This window comes from Equus quagga, chromosome 12, assembly GCF_021613505.1.
Source record: "Equus quagga isolate Etosha38 chromosome 12, UCLA_HA_Equagga_1.0, whole genome shotgun sequence".
Lineage (NCBI taxonomy): Eukaryota > Metazoa > Chordata > Mammalia > Perissodactyla > Equidae > Equus > Equus quagga.
This window is the reverse complement of record NC_060278.1, coordinates 33,797,115-33,816,571: the sequence shown is the minus strand read 5'-3', so window position 1 is coordinate 33,816,571 and position 19,457 is coordinate 33,797,115. Positions and strand designations below refer to the sequence as shown.

The window sequence follows — 19,457 nt, the reverse complement described above, 5'->3', positions numbered from 1 at the left end:
TTTAAACCTTTCCCTCTTCTTTTTGCCAATATAGTTGTAAATAAAGATCATCATACATTAAAATTCATCCCCCTCAAAAAACACAAGACTCAACTACATGATGTCTAAAAGAAAATCCACTTAAATATAATGACATGGGTTAAAAGCAACATGATGACAAAGACCTATACAAAATCAAAAGAAAGCTGGAGTACTTCTGTTAATATTGGACAAAGTAGATTTCAAAACAAAGATTAATGCTATGTATACAGACGAACACCTCATAATGATAAAGGGGTAAATTTACAAGAAGACATGACAATTGCAGATGTGTATGAAACTAACAATGAAGCTTCAAAATACATGAAACAAAACTAAAAAAGGAAAGAAACAAATCCACAATTATAGCCGAAGATTTCATCAATCCTTTTTCAGTAACTGATAGAACAAGTAGACAGAAAATCAGTAAGAATATAGGACACATGAGCTACACTATCAACCATCTCGACCTAATGGATATTGATAGAACACTTTATGCAATAAAAGCAGAATACGCATTCTTTTCAAGTGTATGTAGAACATACACCAAGATAAACCATTTTCTGGGCCATGAAAAACGTCTCAATAAACTTAAAAGGATTAATATCATATAAAATATGTTTTCCAACCACAAGAGAATTAAGTTAGGAATCAACAGAAAGATATCTGAAAAATTGATATATTTAGAAATTGAACAACACACTTCTAAATAATCCCTGAGTTAAGGAATCACAAGGGGAATAAGAATATTTTGAAATGAAAACACATCACAATTTGCAAAGCATACCTAACAGGCCTTAGACAGAAACACAACACTAAGCGCTTATGTTAGAAAACGAGAAAGGTCTCAAACCAATAATCTTACCTTCCTCCTAAAGAAAACAGAGAAAGAAGAGCAACACAAATGCAAAAGCAGCAGAATAAAGAAATAATAAACAGATAATGGATTTGAACACAGAAAAACAATACAGAACGTCAGTGAAACTAAAAGCTAGCTCTTTGAAAAAATTCAGTAACATTGATAGACCTCTAGCCAGATTAATTAAGAAAAAAAGAGAGAAGACACAAATTACCAATATCAGGAATAAAAGAGAGGTCATCACTAAATATACAACAAACACTATAAAGACAATAATGGGATATTACAAACATTTTTAAGCCAATAAATTAGAAAACTTAGATGACAAATTCCTTGAAAGCTACAAAATACCAAAGCTCATTCAAGAAGAAACAGATAACCAGAATAGTCCCATAAATATTAAAGAAACTGAGTTCACAGCTAAAAATCTTCCAACAAAGACAGAACTCCAGGCCCAAGTGGCTTCACCGGCAAATTCCACCAAAGATTTAAAGAACAAGTAACACAAATTCTACACAAACGATTCCAGACAATTGAAGAAGAGGCAGTACTTCCCACCTTGTTTTTAAAAGGTAAACATGATCCTCAAATGAAAATCATTCCAAGACATTTTGGGAAAAGAAGAGGACACCCCAGTATCACTTATGATTTAAGGCTGCAAAAAACTCCTTAAAAAACATATTGTATTAAATCTAGCAATATATAATAAGGATAACACATAATGAATAGGTGAGGTTTTCCCCAGGAATGTAAAGTTCACTTACATTAGAAAACCAATCAATGTAATTCACGATTTTAATAGAGTATAAAGGAGAAAAACCATATGATCATCACAATAAATGCAGAAAGACTTAAAAAAAATTCAATACCTATTCATGATAAAAACTATTAGCATATTAGGACTACAAGGGAACTTCCTCAGCCTAATAAAGGAGGGATTGAAAACCTATATTAACATCACATTTCTGTAATTTGTTATATTGAAATAATTTTAGGCTTAGAGAAGACTTACAAAAATAGTACAAAGAGTTCCCACATACCCTTTACACACCTTCCCCTAATGCTAATATCTCACACAGCCATAGTACAATTATCAAAACTAAGAAATTAACATTGGTACAAAACCATAAACTACCAATTTTATGTAGATTTCCTGCCACCTCAGGTTCCTCCAACCTGACAGTTCCACAATCATTCCTGCCTTTCATGAAGCTGACACTGGGGAAGCTATCCAGTTACTGTGAGGAATGACCCTCCATGTGGGTCCCCCAGGTTTTCTCATGATTCTATTGAGGTTCTGCATTTTGAGGAAGAATACTACAAAAGTGATACATCTTTCCCAGGGCATCTTATCATGGGTTACATGATGTCAGTATGTCTTATTACTGATGATGTTAATCTTGATCACTTGGTTCAAGACACTGTCTGCCAGGTTTCTCTACTGTAAAGTTATTCTTTTAATATTTGTAAATAATAAATGTGTGAGGAGAGATATGTTGAGACTACACAAATATCTTTCTTAAACTTAATTTTTTTTTTTTTTTTTAGTGAGGAAGATTGGCCCTGAGCTAACATCTGTGACAATGTTCCTCTACTTTGTATGTGGGATGCCACCACAGCATGGCTTGATGAGCAGTGTGTAGGTCCATGCCCAGGATCTAGGCCCATGAACCCTGGGCTGCTGAAGTGGAGCACATGAACTTAACCACTACACCAGCAGGCCAGCCCCTCTTCTTTCCTAAACTTTTGCCTACTACCACTACTAATTTTAACATTAGTTGGTGGATCTCGCATGCAGCAATTTTTACTCTGGTGTTTTCATGGTGATTTTCTAGTTCCCTGATTTCTTCTGCATTTATTAATTGGAATTCATCTATAAGGAAGACATTTCCCTTCTCAACATTTTATTTATTTGTTCAATCATTAATTTTTGCAGTATGAACTTATGGGTATGTATTTTATCCTTTGGGTCATAATACAATACTGTGTTTATTTTGTTACTGAAATTGCTCCAGCTTTCCCCAATGGGAATTATTGAAGGTTGGCTCCTGTGTCATTTTTATGTCTTTTTCTGTCTGTCTATCTTTGTTTTTTACTTTCTGACACCACAAAATTCCTTGGGCTCATCATTTATTTTTCCCACCCACCTCTGAAATCAACCACTTCTCCAAGTAACTTTGGTACTTTTCATTGGAAAGAGACAGTTAGAAACTAAGTCTCAGGGCTATCTGTGATCATTAACATCATATTTAATACTAAATGATGTTTTCTCCCTAACATCAGGAACAAAGCCAGGATGTCCACTCATCACTTCTCTCCAACATTGTAGTAAGGTCCTAGCCAACAGAATAAGGAAAATGAAGAAATAAAACACATACAGATTAAACATGGAGTAAAACTTTTTATTTACACAAGATATGATCATCTGTGCAGAGAATCCTGAGTAATCTACAAAAAAGGCTACTAAAATTAGTAAGTTTTGCAAATTTGCAGGATACAAGGTCAATATACAAAAATCAATCGTATTTCTATATACTGGCAGCAAACAATGTGAAAATGAAATTTTAAAATACCATTGATGTGAGAAGACATAAAATACTTAAGGATAAATTTAACAAAATATAGGTAAGACTTAAACACTGAAGATTATAAAACATTACTGAGAGAAAGTAAAGACCTAAATAAACTGAGAGAGACACTGTGTTCATGGATCCAAAGGCTCAACACTGTTCAAACGCCAATTCTCTCAAATTTATCTACAAATTCAACACAATCTCCCACAAAATCCCAGCAGATCTTTTTGTAGAAGTTGACAAACTGAGTGTAAAACCTAAATAGAAATTTATCTAGATAAATTCATATTATAAAACATCCTGCCAGAGAATCTTAAAGTTGAAAGACACTTTAGAGATCCTAATTTTACGCGTGAGTAAAATGAACCGCCCATGCCCACATGGGATGAAGAGGCAAGCCCAGGAGAGGATTTCCACACTTCGGTACCGTGCTCTTCAGAGTGGCACACCAGGACACTCACAATTAAATTAATTCAGTTTTCACTTTGCCCTGGGAGAGATCTAGTTTTCCTCTAAAGATCCAATCATCTCTACTTGTGCCTTCATCTCTAGATTTGCCACAATATATAGAAAAATGGCCAAAAAGCATGTAATAATAAATCTACAAAAACAGTAAATCTCCCAAAGCATATTAATAAAACTGTAGTAAAAAATACCTGATCTTTGAGATGAATTAGCCTCTTACGAGTAAATTCCACGTTTTAAAGACATAGGGGCTCCATAAAAATGTTTAATATTGTGAATTATTTCATATTTATACTGTCTAAAGCACTAGAATTATAACGGAATTCATTTAAAAAGCTACTGGCATCAGTATTAACATAATTAATTCCTTTTTTATTAGCGATACAATACAAACCCAAATAAATACAGCCAATCACATTTCAAGGCCTTTTAGAAAGAGCCTCAAAATTTAAGGGTGCTGCTATGATGCTGTTGTTCTTCCAGTGTGCAAGGCCGGCTGAGAACACCCGTGCCTCATCTGACATCCAGGAGACCCCAAGTAAACCCGGAGCAGGTGTCAGTCCATGATGAATGGAAACTTGGTAATTTTTGTAGTGGTGCTTCTTTATACAAGATACTTAACACCTTTGCTCAAATTAAGAGGCAACTATTTTTATCAAGCATAACAAGTGAAACTCATTTCACCACACCCATCATCTAAAGCCATACTGTGGCAGCTCCTTCTCCCTGCCCTACTTGCTGGCTCCTCCAATCCCATTTGCCACAAGGGAGCTTCCTGGGTACCTCTACTCTGGGCATGTCTGGTCCAGTGGAGCAGAGACAGAATAAGCCTGGCTTCTTCACTGATATACTAGCTGGGTTCTCAAACTTTCTCCAAGTAGCCAAACTACCATTTAACGTGAAAAGCTGAACACTGATGAGGAAGTCTTTGTAGCATATCTTAGTCTCCTAATAGGACTGAAGAAAGTGCACGTTTTGCCTCTTCCTTAAGTTGGCAGTGCCATGCTGGTGTTCCACAATTCTCTCCTAAAGAAATTTTTCCTTCTTTTCTTTCTTTCTTTCTTTTTTGATTGGGTCCTCCTTGGACAGGGTGTATCAAAGGGCTATTTAGTTGTGGCTTATAGCTTTGTGCACCAAAGAAAACCTCTGATCATGTCTTATTTCTGGGAGACATGACAAGACCCTGGTCTTTTCCAGGTTCTTTTGCAGTGTACTGACATGATAAGAAGAGTGCATAGTTCATTGGGGTTATATATGGATGCAACTCATAAAAAATATCATCAGTGTTATAAAGTGGATGCCTACATGAAGTTACTACACATTGAGGACAGTTAAGAACGGCCACATGCTTCTCGTAAGGGTTGAGAAGGATCTAATACTTACCCCAGTGCTTTATACAAGGTAGAAACTCAAGAGATGTGCATTTAATTGAACTGAAGTTTGAGTAGAGGTGTTCAATATGGTGCAACCATTTTAAATATCTAGTTACAAGAAATGCTTAGAAAATCACCACATTCCCCATTACCGTAATATAATACAGAAATTAAGTACTTGTCTTATTTCCTTATAACTCATATGATATCATTCTATCATTACTTTAGGGATTAATAGAGAACAATATTTGGCACAAAACAGACACTACATAAATGTCTATTAATATCTATTTTAGAGAAAAATATGGAAGGCTGGAATAAACTGAAATGGAAGGACTAACTACACGAAACAGATAAAAATTCTAAGCAAATACTGAATTACATAAAAATTTCAGATGCTCATATTTTACTATGAAAATCAAAAAATCAAAATCAGTGTCTGTACTAAGAATACCTGAAGTAGCAAAAATATAACGAAATAAACAAAAATGAAAAAGATGGAACAGACACAATAATTTTGTGTTCCTGAACTAAAGCAAAAATTGAAGTATTAAAAACAAGGAATAAGCAGATTACAATAAAAAGAGTTATATAACTAGTAGCATCCATTTTGTGGGTATTAAAGTTCTGTTTCAAATAACAGAGAAGTCCCAAATAAGACAAATTTATTACTTTGTTAAATATTAAAACTAAAGTGCATTAAAATTCCTTTTAAAATAAGTATTTTTATGAACAAATCTGAATATTCACTTTAAAGTTAAAGACATAAAGGCAAAAAAAATTACGATTTGTGCTAGCTTTCTTAAAGAATATCATAATGTTGGTGTCTTTATTTTTTCTGAATTAAGGAAACAGTGAGAAGCAAACTAATGAATTATTGTGATTAAGACAAAAATCAATTGACCATATTGAATAAAATTTCAAGCTGTATTTTGCGAGTCAAAAATATCAATAAAATTTTGTGCTAAGAAGTTCAATACTCAATTAAATGATAGAGTAAAAATGAAAACTATCATTACATCATAAATTTTATTCATTTTAAAACTTTTTCACTGTAAATTCATTTTACCCAAAATATATAAACACTACGCCATGAAGATAACCTACCTTTTTATCATATACATCTTGCCAGTTTACTCCAGAAAAGAAACTGTGTCTCATAATTTCTTTTGCATCATCTGGTCCTCCACCAAGGCTATGAGGACAGAAATAAGATTAAATGAGTATAAAACATTTACATATGCCCAATGCATAACAGAAAGTTTTTGTGAAATGTAATTTTCTGTGAGATAAAATAGTCCTTGTGATAAACAGCCGTAAAAATAAAAAGCTTTTTCTGTAAGATCTAATTTCCCTATCGTGCTTTAACAAGAACTGGCCTCAGGACAGGATGGTATCTGAAAAGAGCACGGTCTTTGGAGACAAACCTGAAACAGGCAACCAGCTCTCGAACTTACGAGATGTGTGACGACGAAAAAGTTGCTTAATGTCAGTTTTCTCATCTGTCGAGTGGGGATAATAATACCAGCCTGGTGGGTGATTGCAAGGGTTGGAAATAAGATAGGTGAGTACCTAGCACAGCAAATGACAGCTACTATCATGGTCAATGCTATAAACCAAATTTATTTTAGAATGACTCAAGTCAAGGTGCACCCTTGTTAACATAAATTCTGAAAAGATTAAATAATTGGTTAGGAAAAACAATTTGTAAAGCATTGCTAATAAACAGAAACTCAGACTATTTTCACATCTCAAATGATTTACCACAGAAATGATATTATTAATCTATGAAATATTATTACAATGTAATTTGCTATGCAATTTTCAATATATATCAAAACGTAAAAATACTCCCCCCATCTTTGAAGGTACTCTTATTTAACTGATACCTGACACAATATGAAATTCAGGAGTTTTACGGATTCCTCAGTTTCATATAGTGCATACTAGTCACTACGAAGAAAGAATGAGAGAAACAGAAAAAACAGAAAAGAAAGGAGACAGGGAAAAGAGGGAAAAGAGAGAAAAAAAGAACAGAAAAAGAATGAGGAAAAGAAAAGAAAGGAAGTCCATTTAAGTCTGAATTTGACACAGCAAGCATTATTTGGTCTTGCTCATGGTTAGGAGTGGCGTGTGCTGGGAACCCTTAACAGTCAGCTCTGTAGGGGAAATTCGGCATGCGTAATATGCATATTATACACATAAGTTTACTGCGAATTTTACTGATATAAAGGATGTTAAGTACAACATTTACAAAGACTAATAAAATATACAATGTTCTTCATTGTAAATTAACCGATTAATCCTCACAGAAAGCGTCTCTTATTTTTGCTGTAGTCCAAAGCCACGCGCTGCCTTAGGAGCAGTTCCGATGTGAGCATGGCTGACATCTTTGTTTATGGTAAAGACTACGGTGAAACGACAATAACAGAGAAATACGTCAGAACTTTACTGGTTTGTCAGTCATGGGAGTGATCCCTTTGCCGAATGGCTAATAGTTTTGGAATGGTGGAAGAATCTTTCCTCACCCTTTGCGCTATTCACAATTTAATGGTTACAGATACAACAAACTTTAAAATTTAACCTCTGCTATTAACATTTTCTCTGTCACTTTCTTAAGTCTCAACAATCAACAAAACAATAAATCAAGCCCTGACTTAAGTGTTTGCCAATTCTGGTGATGCAAATGACTCTCATGAGGGCCAATTTCAAGTCCTCAACCTGATGTCACTCAACACAGGAAGGGGAAGAGATGTGCAGAAGCAAACCATTTTATAGTATTTTTATACAGGTACAACAGACGTAAGTAATCTCAAAAGCACAGACAATAGGAAAATGTAACAATTATTAAGGAGTGATTAGTTTTGAGTATTTACTACCTTTGATTTTAATATTCTTGATTTAATTTATAAGTTTATATACCTAATTTTTAATAATGACTGTATTAAACAACCAGCTCACAAAATTCTTGAAATTCAACAATTGGCTCTTAGGAGCTGCTATGTGCCAACTCCAACACACCACTGGGTAGGAAAAAAACCAAATAAGTCATAGAAAACAAACAATTATACAATTCTAATGAATTCTGGTTATTATTAGGTATAAGAAATACACGACTGGAAAGAACCCAGGATCCTCCGACACACTGTCAGGATGGAAAATAAAACAATCAGCTAACATCTGAATGTCTTTAGGGATGACCTGTGGCTCCCACAATCCAGGTCTCCTATCTACAGATCTGTATACTAGAATGCACCAGGCCCCTGATATGGAACCTTTAGATAGGATCAGATCAGAAAAGCTTGGTTCACGTTGGGGACTTTCAGACAGGCGATTCTATATTTAGTTAACACTCAGCACTTGAGGCCCTGGCATAGCTCTTCTTCACTCTATTTCAGGTCGCGTGTGTCTCCCCTACCCCCTCGACTGCAAATTCTTTTGAGGGCAGAGATCAGTATTACATTATCCAAAGAGCATTTTAAGCTTGTATTGAGGGAGCCAGAGAAGCAGAAACACCAAAACACATGTTTCTGAAAAGAATTTAACATTTCAAAGTATGCAAAGTAGTCTGCGTGAGAGAAATCAGAAGTTCATTGTATTTTTTTATACTTATGTTACTGTTTATTTCAATATTGTTTTCATTTTGAATTATATATAAGATGGCGGGTGAGGTAGGAGTTGGAGTGGAGAACCATATCATTTTGTAAATAAAAGGTGGAATCCAGTTTCAGTTACTCACTCTTCTTCGCTCCTCAGTTCTCTAGTAACAGTCTGGCTGTGGACATAGCCAGCATCTGATCTATATTCATCGGCCACAAACACTATGCAAAGTCTAGGAATGTAATCTTAGACTGCCATTTTAGAAGCTGGTAGAGATTCTTTAACACAAGCTTCTTCAAAGTGTGAAACTGCAAAAATTTCAATGTCAATAACTCCCTAATATACAACTTAAGACTTCAAAGTAGTATCAAAATATGATATGCACTAAGATATTTATGTCTAAGAATACTAAACTCCAACATCAGAATGCCGAACCAAATCCTCAGCTACCATGGATTCGTCACTATCAGGACCATCATGGAATTCATATTCTCTAGTGTTACTGAATGCAACGTGAGGTCACGCTTTTCCTATAAAGTCTGCATAGGATAAAGGAGATACTAATAGAATGATCACAAGGTAATGGAGAATAGGAAATAAAAGCAAAATGATAGTTCAAACTTTCTTAGAACTGACGGCAATTCAGTAAAGAGTATCAGAAAAATTCAGGCAGTATTTAAAATAGTTGGACAGGAATAATAAAAACAGGTTTACTACAAGGCTATCTTTGATTATGTTTCCAAAGACTTTCAGCATCCTTTGTTGGTTCTTTCTCTTCTTTCTACCTCTTAAATGTTGATGTTTCCCAGATTCTGTCCTGGGCACTCTTCTCTTTATGCTCTACTCTCTCCACTACTCTCATGGCACCAGCTACCTCCTAGCATCGCAAATCCACATATCCAGTTCCTGTGTTTTCATCAAGCGCTGGTACTATTTTCAGCTGCATACTTGACATTTCCACCTAGGCCTTCCATAGAAACCTGAGACTCGGTGTAGCCAATATCAACATGCACCCCATCAAGCCTCCTCCTTTGCCTTACTCCCTATCTGTTAATAAGACTCCATTCTTAGACTCCAAACTAGTCCCCCAAGCTGGAAACCTCAGAGGCTTCCCTAATTCCTTTCACTGCCACATCATCTGTATTTTACCATTCATAAAGTTCTATTTATCACTCTCTACCACTGCTTCAGAAAGAGCTCCACCTTGTATCTGGACGATCCCATATGCACTCCTAACTGCTCTGCCCACCTGCCCCTTCACTGCTCTAATTCATCCATGACAAAGGTGCCAGAGTTACCTTTTCACAACACAAATCTGATTACACCATCTCTTACTTTTAATAACACAGTGGCTTCTCATTCTCTTTTGAATAAAGATTAAATATTTTCTAAGAAGAAGAAACATAAGGTCCTTACAATCTAACATATCAGCTTCATCCCCCAATGTTACCCAACTCATATTCCACGCTCTAGTCACTGAACTTCTCAAATGCCACGTTCATTTGCAATTCTAGCTGATCTTTACACGTAAATTTCTCTGCATGAACGCCACTGTCAATTCCAGCTCCTTCATGAGCCTGCTCAAGTCTTCCAATCCCCTAAATAGAGCTAATAATTTCAATAGCAATTTGTGTGCAGTTTAACCCAAGCATCTGTGAATATATGTTCTGTGCCCCACATTATTATTTGAACACCTAGACAAGACATTGTTCGTCTTGTTCATCCTTGCATTCCTAATATTTTAATGCAGCAGTGGAGGAGCTTGACACATCTACTATAAAAGGAAATAGCAGACAATTGAAAATAACACACCTTCTCTTTCGATGACACCAGCTCCTGGGTGGGCAAACCTTTAAGAGCTGTCCTACATACCAGGCAACTAACATTCTAGAAACTTACCTCACATTTATTCAATAATTATTAGGTACCTACTATGTGCTATCCAAGGGCGTAGGAGGTGGATGACAATAAAAAAATGAATGAGACAAAGACATGAAAACCATAAGCACAATTTTGTTCTACCAGCCACTTACAGAGGGGACGACAAAGGAATGGTTTGTCAAAATTACCTGGAGGAGGCAGGAAAGGATGAGATAAAAATTCACTGCCCTTGAAACCCACGCCAAATAAGAGATCCCCAAATCAAGCAGATAAAATGGAAATCCTAGTTCTCTTTAAAGATCACCAAGTACCCTTGTTACATTAATTGTGAAATAATCACGTTAAATGGAACACATTTCAAAACCTGAAACAACTGAGAAATTGATGCATTGTAAATAAGAAACATAAGAAATATCAAATAGGCACCAAGGAACTTGATTTCTACTCTTGCTTGACACAAAGTTCCTGTGAGACCTACAATAAATCACTTCCCCTCTCGGGGCCTCTATTTTCTCTTCAATGAAATGGAACTGAGAATAACATCTCCCCTATCAACTCTACAAGGCTACTGAAAAAGCAAGGGAGAGAACAGACGTGCAAATGCCCCAAAAAAGAAAACAAAATTACTTTACGAACATGACGTAAGATCTCAGTTATGTGATCATGAAACACATTTTTGAATGGTCCTCCACAACGCAAAAAAAAAAAAGTTATGTTTACTTATTTCTGTTAAAGGAAAATCACGTTCCTCCTACATTTAAAAGCTAAAAGCAAGTAAGGAAAACCATCTCTAAGGTAGACAATGCCCACATTTTAGGGTTCATTTATTCCTTCACTCATTAATTCAGTTTGCCAATAAATACATACTGAGCATCTACCATAAATATAACATAGTAAAAAAACATTATGTGAGGTGTTATGGAAGATTCAACAGTATATTAAATGGTCTATCCTCAAGATACTTAAGATCTAAGAGGTTTTCAGAGAAATACTGATACATATATATCTATAGATATAGATATAGATGCAAGGATGGCTATAAACACACAAATACATATAGGCACAAACACATATTAACGGATATTTTAAAACTAATAGTTCTTTCATAGATGACATAAAATGTATGTGTAAATGATTACACAAACATCAACAAAGAATACTGCAGCTCTTTAAATAAAGGGCTCTAGGATTCTTCAGGTCATGGCTGTAGCTACAAAAATAGAAACACAAGTGTGTAAAGATTTTTTTTGCCAGTAATCCTTTCAGCCATGCATCGGAAAGAATATCTTCAAATGACAAATCAAAAAAGCACTTAGATATGTTAACATAGGTTGTTGGGGTGGGAGGAGAGTGTAGAGACAGTTTTGTTCTTTCTATAATGTAAATCAGCAGAAATATAAAGGCCCACAGACTGAAAGGAGGAAAAAGGATCCTCGGATCCCCACAATAGCAAGCACCAGGGCAATTAAGAAACTTCTCACTCATAAAATGGATAATAAAACTCTCCAATCCTTATTTGGTAAAATCTGCATAAAATTTCCAAGTTAGGAAAGAGTTGAGGAAATTTAAAAAAATGTTCTATATTATGCAGTTAAAAATAAGTCAGCATCTCAGTGGGAAGATGTCTATACCAAATACATTGCTTCTTGGAGTTAGTTATATTTGAATGAATTTCCATATCACAATTTCTAACCACATTCAACAGTAACACACTGAGTGTTATTTTTGCTTACCGTTTATTTGGATCCTTTATCAAGAGCCCTGAAAGCAATGATTTTGCATCTGAAGAGAGTGTTCGAGGAAATTTAATGTCTTCCATTAGTATTAGTTCAAAAAGTTTCTCATGATCCTGGTTGTAGAAAGGCAACCTCCCACACATCATTTCATACATGACAACCCCTAGGCCCCACCAGTCCACGGCTCGGCCATAGTCATTATCTTCTAACACCTAAAAGTGAAACCAGTGATTAATTATTACACATTAACTTTTAAAGCATTATTTATAAAACATAAGATTTTTACATAAAATTGAATCCTAACTTTCAAAGCGTAGGTAGGCTATTCTGACATCTTCACACCAAATATGTGGAATGTTCAATACATATCCAGGAAAGGTCAGTGTACAAAAAAAGGGATAGGTCACACAACAAATTGCAAAGAAATGAGAATATGAATGCACTAAGGATCAAATGAAAATCGTTAGCATGTTTGCATATTTTCTCTTAGGCCAGCTTAATTTTTCATTCCGGTTCCACTAATGTGGACGTTAAGTAACAACCTAGAGCTGAGCTATGCTGATTAGAGAGCACAGAATGTGCCTTACACACTCCTGCATTAAGAACGAAGAAATACAAACCAGACAGTGAGAGACAGGAGGAAACAAAGGCTGTAACAGAGGAGAGGACAGGGCATAACAACCATGAACACAAATGTGAAAACTTCTGGAGCCCCACACAGTTACACTCTTTCAGGAAATATGTAGTCAACGGAGTGAACACAAAGATCTACTGTTCGGGTCGCGATCAAGTTTAGCGTCCAAAGCTTTAGTACCTCAAACAAAAACTCCTGTTACACACAAACAACAAAAGTTATGGACTCAATATCTGGGTGGGATGTGCCCTTAAATTTGTTTCCTGAAATACATGACATGCCAAATAAATTTAGTAAGAAATGATATGAAAGTATCAGGTAGGCTATGTTAGCGCAACCTGCTCAAACCGGAATGTGGGAACTTGCCCCTTGTCCTGGGAGAAATCAGACTTTCCCTTTCTACTTGCTAAGTCCTCACCTAGTAGAATTTTCTTCATTTCTTTGGAACTTTCAATATTTTATTTTAAGTTATTGTATTTGAATAATCTTAAAGCTTACTTTATCTAATCCTCTTAGCTTCGGGAAAAACAGATCAAAAAACCATACACATGAAATTTATCAATTAAAAAATCTCATAACTGATTACCTAAGAGAAAATTTGATACACAACAAAGTAGTACTCATGTTCCAAACTTTCTTAGTTTGACTTAAGGAAATGCGTTGTTGAAGATTACTTCTCTGTGACTTTCATTCAAAATTTACCAATAATTTCATACAATTGCACATGGTATTTTTGACAGTTACACGATGATTATCTATAAATACTATGACGAAAGGCACTTTGGTAAACAAGGTATTTAAAGATGGAGAACACAATCTCAAGAAAAAACTGTTGCTTAAAGATCTCTTCAGTAGTGTTCTTCAAATGTTATGAAAAGATTTTTTACTTCAATTGCATCATTGTCTGTTTTGTGGCTGAAGACTAGGAGCTGCACTGGCAAGACAGAAACACAAGCCCAGTTCCTATGTTTTTCCAAAAATCTTTTGCAAACCACAAACTAAGCAAAATATTTTCAGGAAAAAAATCAAATTCTATTCCTATATTTAGCCAAAAATATTTCAAATTTCTACTTGTTTGAAATGAGTAACCTGAGAACATACAAAAAACAAGAAATAACCTAAAGAAGTAGAAGAAACTCTACTCGTGTACTTAAAGGAAATGCTGTCTATATAATTTTTAAATAGCAGTGACTTTTGATTTTCCAAGATTCTATCTCACATGCAATTAGCAGAATGTACTGTTTGTGGGCCTTTATCTAATAGACGCAGGATTTTACTTAATGACAACAAATTTTAAAATCTAAGTAATCTTTTATGCATTCCTACAACACCAACAAAACAGTGGCACATACGAAAAAGAGCCAAATGTGGTTTTTAACCTCTTTTTTCATAAAACCATAAAAAGCATAAAAGCTGGACTAACTGCCTTCCGAACCCACATTTCACCAGCCGGGTTCTCATCCCCAGCTGGCAAAACTGGCAATCCTTTATTTTTGTTTAAATACCTGGTTTGAAGCCAGAAGGGAAAGTGAGTACATAAAAAAAGGGTTTTATTTGTGAAGAGAAATAAGCAACTGAAAAATAAAACTGCATTGTAAAAAAATCTGTTTGATAAAATAAAATATATTTTATTTAGCTTTGTAAAATGAACACTGATTCTCAAAATAAGTGGTTTTGCTTCCGAACATCCGTGCTTTAATTGATGTACAGATACATAATGCTGCAATTAGAACTGTCTGCTGTCTCACTCGAACTGAACAAATCTGATGTAACGTACTGTCTTACTGACACGTAAACTTCAGCAACATGGAGGAGAAAATAACCTAACAACTCAGCCAGCACTCTTCTCTGAGTCTTTGCTATTGATTAAAAAGAAAGGCTTCTGGTCAACTCCTACCTCCAAACAGCTGGAAGATGAAATACACAGGAAATAAAAATAAAAGTGATTGTAATATTCTACGTGGATATATACTATAAAACATGTTACCCTGTTTCTTTCTCTTGCCTTCAATTTAAATTATTTCAAAACACAATACTTTGAAATACTCTAGAAATTCCAGAGTAAAATTAAAATCCACAGCCTCTTTTATATAATTTTTGGAAGATAATTTTTCTCCCTTACTCAAAGCACTTCTTTTTCCAAAATTACAGTAACGTATAAAATTTACATTCTTTAACCTAAGAGTTGCAATTCCTTCTAGATACCTCTGATGATTTTTTTCTACCAAAAAAGATAATTTACTTCCTGGTTATCATGAGGGGCTGATGCACAGGGTCTGATCATGGTAATGAAGGGGTACACCAACAGCAAAGAACACTTCAACTCCATTACAGTGAAACACGGACAACTTGGACGTAAATGTAGGGGAAAACCTGCCCGAGAGAAATAATCCAGGAAAACACTTATCTTGAAGACTTCATCTAAAGAAAGTGTCTCTCTTCCATAAAGTCAGTGTTGCTGACGTTTAAACTGAACCCCAGGTTTAACCATGAATGCAGACATTTCCTGTTTCCTTCCATGCCCACAGTCCTCTGTAACCACAGAGGCAGCTCTACTTTATAACTGCATTACAAACAAATGTCCAGAGATAAAGGACAAGTGGGGATTTGGAACACTAAAAGAAACATAAACGTGAAAAAATAATGATAAGTAACATCAAATCCAACAACCAAACAGAGCACAAACTCTAGGAAACCAGGCTTAGTTTCCGTTTTTCCACTGGGGGCCAGAGATGGCTTCACTTGCTGACATAATAAAACCTAAGATTCAAGGAAGTCACAATAAGTACCAATTATTATTAATATTCTGGCAATATCTGATTAATATTTGGTACCGTTTGATATAGACGCTTTCATTTATAAAACAGCCGGGTGAGTTAAAGTCACCATGAACAGCTCTTGAATGGTCACTAATTTCAATGAATGATACTAATAATAAACTATGTATTTTAAAATGATACCATCAATTAAATTTCCTAACATAAACATTTATTTGGCTAATGGCACTTTCAAAAAACTTGTTCATTCCAATATTCTTCTACCAATGGGGGTTTACTGGGGGGCCGGAGGGACACCTCTCTCAGCTGGTGCGGCAGCCACACAGTGCACCCAAGGCATGCAACTGCAAGGAGGCTACGTGTGCCCTGGCGTGGCTTCCTGCTCAATCAGTAATCCTGGCAGAACAGATGGGAAAAAATTAAACATCTAAACAAACTGTCTGCACACCTATGTTGTGAAAGTAAACTGAGAACTTGGATGAACCAACTTACCACTACTGCAAAAAAATTTTTTTCTGGTAACCTTATATTTCAGGTAACTGATGTGTGTGTTTTATACATAAACACACATTTATATACATTTTATCTTTATGGAAATCCTTTACATATTCTTAACATCACAGGAATTTGCTAAAAGGAAAAACCACACAAATCTTCTAATTCAGATTCTAAATTGTATTGCAGCTTCAGGAGAAGTATATATTTCATAAGAATTACGAATTTCATGGTTTCATGGCATTTTCTTCATAAGCATATTTTTATGCCCAGTTCTCAGCTACTCTAATAATTCTTAATCTGAAGCTGTAACTGGCATTCACTGTGAATGCGGATGCTGTAAGCGCCATGGCCACTTCCTAGCGCTCACACACAAGCATCTGCACACATCCTACAGCACACTCTCAAAGCAATCTCTGGTTAGAACAGGCAACATTCTTGAGCAAGAGAAAAACTAAACGGATACAATACAGGCGATTAAATCACACTTACACATATCTTCTCAGAGATGTCTATACTTCCTTTTTATCCTGAAGAAATAGACAGTATTGGATTCCAAGAAACTGGGTCTTTGTTACCCAAGTAAAATTAGACACTGTAGAATGCTCCAGGTAATCACTAATGCTCCCAGTTAGGATTAGTTTTATATATGTTCTTATGCTTCAGAGAATTTAAAATTAAACTTTGTGCTGAAACTAGAACCACTCCAAAGTACTGAATGCAAACATTCTGACTGTCAAAGCCAAAGCCCACGTAACCCTGAAGAGAACTGTAGGTGATGAATAATTACGCCAGGAACTGACAGAGCTCCAGGGGAGTAGAGCCGTTGAGTGTAAACACGGAGAGACAGTGACACTGAACTAAAAGATACCATTCTAGTCCACAGTGAAACAGCATCCAAGTTGGGGACAAAATGGGATGGTTTTTAACATTATCTAGCAACAGTATAGATAGTAAGCTACCTCATATGACAGCTGGAAGTTCTTAAATGTGAACTCCGACAATAAAGCCAACGACTGCTATCTGCACTAACTAGTGCTCCTCTACTTAATTCTGCCCTCAGTGCTGGTGATGAGAACTTCTCAGAACCGTGAGAAAGATGAGGGTTTTCAAAAATACCTTAAGAGGACAGGTGTCACATGAATTATTAGTAATTAAGTAAAATACCAGGGACGGGCACAGTTTTAGAAAGTTGGCTAAAATAACTTTTATTTTTACAAAAAGCTTAGAAGTTTGAAGACTTAGTTTCACAATCTGTTAGAAATAGAATTTTGTCCAAGGGCTAAGCAAAATCTAACTACGTGTGCTACTATTTTTACCTACAGATTAAATGTGAAAACATATGTAACTTTGGCCTCATTCATTTCTCTTAAAATCTCCTAAAGACAACATTGTCAAGAGCCCATAAAATGATGTCTCTTACACTTATTTTTTGTTGTATTTAAAATAAACAAATAAAATTGCATTTAATACATTTAAACCAATTTAGGTTTCAACTCCTCCCCCAACTACACCACTCCATGCTAGCAACTATCTTTACCCTTAATTGATAGGATTCTCTCAACTCCTTCTGAATAAGTTAATGTATATCTTTGGCTGTAAATATATAGAGAATTTAACTTCCATTTGTGCTGTTATCTATATCGTGTCACAACGACTTTGAGCAAATCTTTGTACCAAAGTAGTTATCAAAATATTCTGATCTATTTCAGATATTTTCAAACCATGTATTATATAAAAGACATTAAAGATATCTTTTCAAAAGAAAAGTGAATAAAATGACAGCAAGGGACTGTTTTCTAAAAATGAGGTTCTGAAAACCAAGAATGCATCCAAAAATGCATTTTCAGCCACTGAAAAAAATATTTTACACTTATACGAAATAAAATTGTATACTTTTTTTTTTCTGAATAGCAACCACAACTAGACGCTATATATTTTCCAACAATCAAGTCATTGTATGCAATCTTTTTGTTAGTCCTAACTTGATTATCGAATAATTTTTATTTTTACACTGTTACAGAAGTGCATTTCTCTAGGTTTCCAAACCACCTTATTCAACCTTCCCCATCTGTCACCATCTGCTTCTTTTTAGCATGTACTTTTTGCGTGATCACATAAGCATGTGAGAAATAACTAACATTCAGATGATTATCTGCTGGTACATTTGAGGACTGGGCATAATAAAAGTGAACTGCCAAAACGTACTTAACACTTTTAATTTTGTTGGGTCTTGCATGTGAGCTCCATTTGATTTTCAGACTGGTTTACAGTTGGGAAGTTGATCAGGTACTGCTAACTCAAGAGCGAAGCTGAGACTCCAATAATTAGCGCTGCATAAAACGGTTTGGATTCAACGAGAGCCAGACCCAATAATCAAATCCAACAGTAAGACTTTATATGTGATTTCTAATTTCCTTTATAATTTCTGGGTGTGGAAATATGGTATAGATTGCAAAAACAAAATCGCCTCACAATATCTTATGGCCCATAACGTATGGCAGGTCAAGTTTATTTCCTTCTAACATAAGAGCAAAAAACACTCATTGAAACCTGAATACACTGAAGCAGTTTTGGAGATACAGCACACTCATAGCTTATGCCTACTTGGACTGTATCTCCGCAACTTCTTAAAAAAAAAGACATGATTTTTCTCTTTAACGATAAAGAGCTATAATTCTACATCAAAAGCAGTAAGAGAAGAAATACTTTTGAAAATATCCTTTTTTCAACAAATGGCATTTTTATACTATCAGACTTATCTTGTCTGGTGGTCTTTGCCACAAAGAAACTTAAGTTCATTTAAAATTTAAGTTTATCTAAAAGTCAGCTGTGTCTGATACACAGGACAGTTAATAAATCGGTTTGGAACTGATTTCTAACTCCTTTTTGAGGTATCGATTAAATATCCTTCATCTATCTTCAAACAGCAAAGCATTTCTACCAGATCAAAACAACTCAAAGGGTAAAGGATGACCACACTAGATGAGGTACAGGCTGCAATAAGATCTCTCCACAATGAGAAAACAAGTCCTCTCCAAGAGAA

At 35.2% G+C, this 19,457-nt stretch overlaps 1 protein-coding gene across 1 annotated transcript in view; it reads right to left on the bottom strand.

The window, feature by feature from the left end:
- Nucleotides 1-19,457, bottom strand: part of AKT3 (AKT serine/threonine kinase 3) — a 325,271-nt gene that overhangs the window by 38,573 nt on the left and 267,241 nt on the right. The window contains exons 11-12 of the mRNA XM_046678396.1: nucleotides 12,503-12,717; nucleotides 6,396-6,483 (exon numbers count right to left, since the gene is read on the bottom strand). Of these exons, the coding sequence (XP_046534352.1) occupies nucleotides 6,396-6,483; nucleotides 12,503-12,717 (303 nt within the window). The remainder of the gene's footprint in view (nucleotides 1-6,395; nucleotides 6,484-12,502; nucleotides 12,718-19,457) is intronic.